The sequence below is a fragment of the Egretta garzetta genome, unplaced genomic scaffold, assembly GCF_000687185.1.
Source record: "Egretta garzetta isolate BGI_Z169 unplaced genomic scaffold, ASM68718v1 scaffold1257, whole genome shotgun sequence".
Taxonomy (NCBI): Eukaryota; Metazoa; Chordata; class Aves; order Pelecaniformes; family Ardeidae; genus Egretta; species Egretta garzetta.
The window spans coordinates 45,579-52,317 of record NW_009260151.1 but is presented as its reverse complement, the minus strand read 5'-3'; the positions used below and the strand labels follow the sequence as shown (position 1 = coordinate 52,317).

Genomic DNA, 6,739 nt, shown 5'->3' with positions numbered 1-6,739 from the left:
TCCAATATTTACCTGCTCAAATGTGTGAAGTTAGAGTGCAGTCGTTTACCAGAGGTCATGTTCCTTACTAAAAAATAACAAAAAAATGCCCTCAAACCCTGGTTTATTGTTTTGTTCTTCCAGAATGATTGTGTTCTTTGAAGGTGTACGAGCCACTAAGTAAAATCAGGACTTGCTTTTTAATGCAAATGTCTCTGGTGGCCAGATGTAATCTGCACACAGGGGGGAGGCAAATCTCTTTAAAAGCATCTGGAGCTTTAGTGATTTCTTGTGTTCTGGTTTTTCCCTAAAGATCCGAGCCAAGAAGAAACCTACTCCAGTGAAGTATGAAGTTGGGGATCTTGTTTGGGCCAAGTTCAACAGACGCCCATGGTGGCCATGCACAATTTGTCATGACCCAGTGCTGGACTGTCACTCAAAAATGAAAGGTACTGTATTTACTCAGACCACAAAGTGGAGGCATTGTGTATGGCAGGGTGCTGCAGATTTTAATTACTTTAAAAAAACATTTCTGGCCCTTGAAAGGTGTGAAGAAATACACTTTGTTATAAATCCAGGTATTCCATAAAGTAGACCTACATCAGGGAGGTGACAGGAGGAAGATGAGGCTGAGGCTGATGGAAGTGGCATAGATACTCCTTGGACATGTAGGCTTTTCCCAGAGAGTAGGAAGGATGAGTAGCTGGGCTGAGCTCAGGGTGGTGCAGAAGAAAGAACAGCCTCTTGAAAAAAGGATGCAAAGAAGGAGCCAGAGAAAAAGGAAGTGGATCAGGGAGGTGAGGACAGAGATGTGCAATGGGTGGGCAAGCAGGGCTGAGTAGCTTGGACTGTGTGAGGACACAGAGTTGGGCAGGCTTGGAGAATGGGAGGCCGGAGAGGCTGAGGAGTGGGGTGTGGGGTAGCACAGTGTAGCTGCTGAACGCCTGAAGGTGTGGTGGGAATGTGTGAGAGGAAGTGAATTTTTTTTGTCTTGTTTGGCGCAAGGAAGCAAGGGGCTGTTTATGGGGAAATATCAGAAAAATGTGGAGGTGGAGCAACATATGTGAAAGTTTAGGGCATAGTGTGTCAGACTTAAGAGCCAGCTGAATGTCAGGGGAAGAGATGGGAGAAATAAGACAGAACTATGCATGCATGAATGTAGGGGAGAGCCAGGAAGGAAGAGAGTATTACAACCTCAAGGCAGAGAAGTGTAGGTGAGTGATGGAGAGAACAGAGGGGAAGTGATTGTTTGGAAATTGCAGCTCATTTGAAGGCTCTCTCACAGTGCTTTTAGGATCATACTAGCTGCCATGGGGAGACTGCTACAAATGGAAAGGCTTGCTTATTTGTTCCTCGTTTCCCCTTCTGATTCTTTTTGTTCTGTGGGCAACTGGAAACCCCTTGAACTGGTGTCGTCTGCCACTGACAGCTCTGTAGGCCGGTGAGGTTGCCGCTCACTGATGTGTTTCTCTCCAGTTTTTGCGGCCCTCACCAGCCTAAAGAAACAAGTGCTGAGAGTAAGCAGACTTTTTTTCCTAGTGGCCATCAGCTCAGAGCCCTCTGCTATTTCTCTAGAAACATGAAGTAGCTTTTCCTACATTGTGCTTATGGCATTCCCAAGTCCAGTTCCTGTAGTCATCTTAACTCCTATTTCTCCACCTTCCCCTTCATCCTTTGGGAAATGTTCATCCTGATTCTAGATAAAACTGAATGTGCTGTTTTAAATAGTCCCTTTCGAGCTCTCCAATTCCTGTCAAAGATGTTGCTGGAAGATATGCCAGACATATATTCTTCCCCCACGTCCCTCCCCATGAAGTTTTGGACAGGATTTAATGTATATAGCTGTCCAGTAATCCCCTCTCAGCCTGTGTATGAGGATTTCTAATAAAAGAATTCTGCAGGGAGGAAACATGCTATTAACAAATTCCAGCAAGGTCAGATCTCCAGCTACATGATAGACTCCCCCATAATGTTTTATCCGTGTTCAAACCAATAGAGCTCTGGGGAAAATTGCATTTTCCAGCTGTGGCTGTATACAGTCTGCTCATCTCCCCTCCCTGATGCCGAGGTGGCAGAGCGGGCGGATCTGAACTCTGGTGCTTTTGGGCAGGGTGAGCTGCCGGGGCTCTGTGTGCGCCATGGGAAGCACAGTCCTCCTGCCTTGGCTCTCCTGTTGCCATGGGAACGAGCCCTTCAAAACAAGGCAGGTCGCTTCAAACTCATCACTTGTGCAAAAACCTCTTTTCCTCTTGGGTTTGAGGCATGGCATTTTGTTGAAAGAGGTTTGCCTTTTCTCAAGCAAGCTCTTTACTCAAAGATTTTTGGAGCTGGAACATTGAGGCTCAGTGGCTTGAGTCCCAGTACTATGAATGGGACGGGTGAAGTCTTGTCATCTTTGCCCTTGGTTTGATGCTGACCTGGTCATTATTTGTCATCCTCTCAGTGGTCTTTCAGAATCTCAGTGTCGGCATTGCTGAAGGCCAGGCTGCCACACTGTACTAGCAATCCTGGAAGAGGCAGCACAAACGAAATGAGCTCAAAAGTCCAAGCTTCGTGTTTAGAGAGTGAAGGTGTTCCCGGGAGAACATGAAGCACACATTGCAGCGAAGCACAGGGAGAAGTTTATATGCCTTGTTCAAGCCTTGTTTGCTCTGTTCTAATATTTGTAACCTGTCCTTTTTCACCAGCACACCCAGTACTGGTTCACTTCTGAATTGTACAATGTCTGTTCAGCACTCTCACACAGAAAACACGTTTGAAAAATCTTTGATTGTGCCCTTACAATTGAGTTTCTTCTCTTGCTCTGCACCTTCGTGCCCAAAGTATGGAGATACACATCGCAACTAACATTTTGCCATGTTGCACCTAGTCCTTGTAGAGTGTGTGTGCATGTGTGTGTACTTGCTTAAATACTGCTGTTAATGTTTTATGTCCTAAACAAGAGTTTGTTTGGGTAACAAAACATTGAACAAAATGGGGATATATTATGGTGGGGGGAGCTCAACCTTTATGAGTAAATCCTATCCAGAAGGTTGTCATACCTGGGTGTTGCCGGCACACTTGTTGCCTTTTCCCAACGGTCAAGTGGACTGGACTGGTTAATCATTAATCAGGGAGCAGCAAAAAAGAAATGTCCTGCCTAGTATGTTGTGTTTGTCAAGGAAAAAAATATTTGGCTATTTTTCCAATTTTTTTTGCAGCCAAACTGTAGTCTTTGCTCTAGGGAGATGACCCATCTTAGACCTGTTAATCAATTTTTTGTAAGGAAAAAACAACTTGGAAATAGAGAATAGCAACACAAAACATAGAGAATAGCAACACAAAACATAGAGAATAGCAACACAAAACATAGAGAATAGCAACACAAAACATAGACAGCAGAGATCAAATGGGTCTCCCTTAGTTCTGAGTAGAAATCCCCAGAACTGGCATTCATGTGGAAACGTTATTAAGCAAAAAGTAGTTGAAAATTAGCTGTCAAATTGTTACTGCATTCTGTGATTCTTTTTGTGTGTCTTTATTCTGTTACATGCAAGGGGTTAATTCTGTTAAATTTCTCAAAATAGTTTCCAATCGGAGACCATACCGAGAGTACTATGTGGATGCCTTAGGAGAACCTTCAGAGAAAACCTGGGTTGCTGGGAAAGCTATTGTCCTCTTTGAAGGAAGACATCAGTTTGAAGAGCTGCCTGTTCTTCGGAGAAGAGGAAAGCAAAAGGAAAAAGGCTACAAACATAAGGTGAAAGATCTGTTTTCTCTAAATATGTTTTTGATTCTCTGAATCTGCACAGTACAAAGTATTCCTTTATGCCTGGAATTGCAGTTTGACAGCTTTCTTCTGTGGCAGTGACTGCAGCAATGCAGCCAGGGAAGTGATTCTTTGCATCCTTACAATGAGCATAGTTTATAAGCTGCCAGGAGTTTCTAGGCTCTTTTATGTCGGGGTGTGGCCTGCTGCTTTTATTGTCCTAGACAGCTCTGAGAGGCAGAGGAGTCAGGTCTCTGTCAATGTGAGATATGCTCAGCAGTGCAGCCCTCTCCTGATGTCTATTACAGCATGCTTCTAAATAAGTTCCTGTGCTCTCTGGCAGCCTCTTTTGGCTGATCTGAAGCAGAGGTGGAGTTGCACGCTCCACTAGATCACTGACTGAGATAAAGCAGTGGGGTTTTTAGCCCTGCTTCAGTAATTGTCTTCATAGAAACCTATTAGGACTTATAATTTGACTTGGAAAACACTTTGTCAGTGAGCCTGTGGGAATGAGTTTTGTGGCTCATCACATCATCTCCGTTTCCAAACATAACAGCCCAGAGCAGTTATAGCCGGTATAATGTAATGTGACAGAGGGGGTCTGGTCTATGTCTTTAGGAAGGTGACTGGAGAAATTAACTTTTCAGAATTGCTGAAGTGAAGAAGTACAGAGGCTACTGCATTACTGTAAGAGAGCAGATAGTCATACTAGGCAACTGTGTCTGTTTTTTCTTTTTCCTCTTTTTCTAAGAGGCTTATTGGCAGTTATGTACTTAACCTGTGTTGATGCAAACCCATCAGATTAAATGTGCTCTTGCAGATACGAGTCCCCATGTGTAACTGGTTTTCATTTTCCAAGGGCATATTCAGTATCTTGTCTAAGGACTTTTCTCCTTGTGTTTACAGCCCCCTAACAAGTAGTTACGTACTCCCAAGTAACTTTTCTGGTCCTGTGACTAGTCTCATTCTATGTGTAAATGGTAGCACCAGTGTAGCTGCAGCAGAGGGGATCGGATGTTTGTTATTTGCATAAATGTCCAGGTTTGCATCCCTGGAAGCCAAATCTGATGCAAAGCTGAGAGTGTTTGGCTGCTTTGCTACCAGGCTCCATAAACCTTCTTAATCTGCCGAGATGAAATTTTGTTGGGGTGGATTTTTTTAAAGTAGAAGTGTCAGAAATTTGAGTTGTTCCTCCTGCCTTGGAATTGGTTTTGGTTTTAGGAGCAGTTGTGAAGCCTTTGATTTGCTGTTGCGTAGCCAAGAAAAACACACTCAGATAAGAAACAATTTTCTTGCTGCTTTTATATGTCAGCAGAGGTTTGTGTCCAGTATGGAGAGTGCTTTTTGTTTTATGCTAAAGGTACAGAGTTAAAGCTGGGAGACTTCTAGGTAACGAACATCTTAAATTTGTTAGAGTACACTTCAGATGGTGTGTCTGAATCTCACTTTTGTACCAAGGGAAGATTGAGTTGTGCTCTGAGTTCAAGGGATGCAGGAAGAATCAAGAATGAGCAAAGCAAACGTGTCTGCTCAAATATTTTAAGGAAAATTATGCTGCATTTGCTTTGAGAGGCTTGTTGGCTGTTGCTTTGCATTTCTGTGCCAGGTATCCATACCATATGCATTCCCCCTTACAGCCTGTTGTGTTCAGGGTGTGCTGGGATGCCAGGACATCTGGTTCCTGGGAGACCTGTGCTTGCAGGAACTTTTTTCTGTTTTGAGAATGCACAGGGATTTTTATTAGGCTCAGCAAGAGTACAGGGTACTTAGCCAGGAGAAGTATTTTCTGTGTCCACTAGGCAGAGTCTCTGGGAATCCACGTGACTGTCTTACAGATGCAAAGTGCAGATCAGATGCAAAGTGCAGATCAGTTACTCTGTTCTGTGACTTGTGTGGTGTGTCTCCATCTCACTTCTATCTTGTTGCTTACCCCATCACATTTTTCTTTCTTTTTTTGTCTCCTCCAACTTTAAGGTTCCTCAAAGATTTATGGCTAAATGGGAAGTCAGTGTTGGACAGGCAGAAGACATTCTTCTCGGGGGGGCAGAGGATCAAAAATGCAGCCAGAACTCCAGTGAGCTGGACAGCGAGAAGGAAGTGCAGTCAGAATACTATGCCAATGGCCCTGGAGCAGAAAGGGACAGGCAGCTGAATGGCTGTTTTAAATCCTTGGCATTTGACTCCAGACACCTGGCCAGTGAAAAAAGAAAACTGCACATTAAGCCACATGTGAAAAAGACCTCTGACAGCAGAAAAAGGACTAGAGTAAAAAAGAGTGGCACAAGAGGGGAAGCATCTAGGGGAGAAATCAAAGACAAAACGCCAGAGAGCATAGTGAGAAACATGATTCTTGGGGACCTACCAGGTAAACACGCATCTCATGAACTTCGCCGGATTGCCAACAGCCTAACAGCATCCAATAGCGCCAGGGAAAACCATTTGCTTTCCTCCTTTGGAGAAAGACGTTTTGAAAAGACAACTTTGAAACCAGACTATGAGAATCGTAAAAGTGGTGCTCTGAAGAACGTGCTCCAAGGAGATTTGTTTTCCAGCGCATCTTTGGAGAGAGAGAAAAGCTCCCTGGGCATTTTGTGCAGTTCCAAATTACAAATACACTATTCTGCATCTGATACTGGTGTTGAGAAAAAGCAAACTGAATCTGATTCATCCTCTTCCCTCTCAGATGGTGGGAACAGTGACGTAGATACCATGGACCAAAGTTCAGAGAGAGCCTCTAGTGCTCTTGAAGTTAGTGATTCTTCAGATAAAGTGGAGAAGGAATTTCCTATGACGTCAAGTGGAAACGTTAAGCTTTCCATGTATCTTTCTCAGAAGAGCAACAGAAGGGCCAGGAAGAAGTCATACAGAGACCGCAAACCTCTGGGAGGTTCAGTAACCAGCAGACTTGATGCTAAATTTGCAGATGGGAAGCTAGAAGTAGGCTTCTCTGATGCTGAGAGGTCATTGACGGCTCTTGAGTGCTCTTCAGATGTGAGAAATGACCATCTTTCC

At 43.9% G+C, this 6,739-nt stretch overlaps 1 protein-coding gene across 1 annotated transcript in view; it reads left to right on the top strand.

The window, feature by feature from the left end:
• The first annotated feature begins 295 nt into the window (after positions 1-295).
• NSD1 (nuclear receptor binding SET domain protein 1) overlaps positions 296-6,739 on the top strand; it is a 45,283-nt gene continuing 38,839 nt past the window's right edge. The window contains 3 exon segments of the mRNA XM_035897126.1: positions 296-428; positions 3,546-3,718; positions 5,702-6,739. The exon segment at positions 5,702-6,739 is cut by the window's right edge and continues 12 nt beyond it. Of these exon segments, the coding sequence (XP_035753019.1) occupies positions 422-428; positions 3,546-3,718; positions 5,702-6,739 (1,218 nt within the window). The 5' untranslated portion in view covers positions 296-421.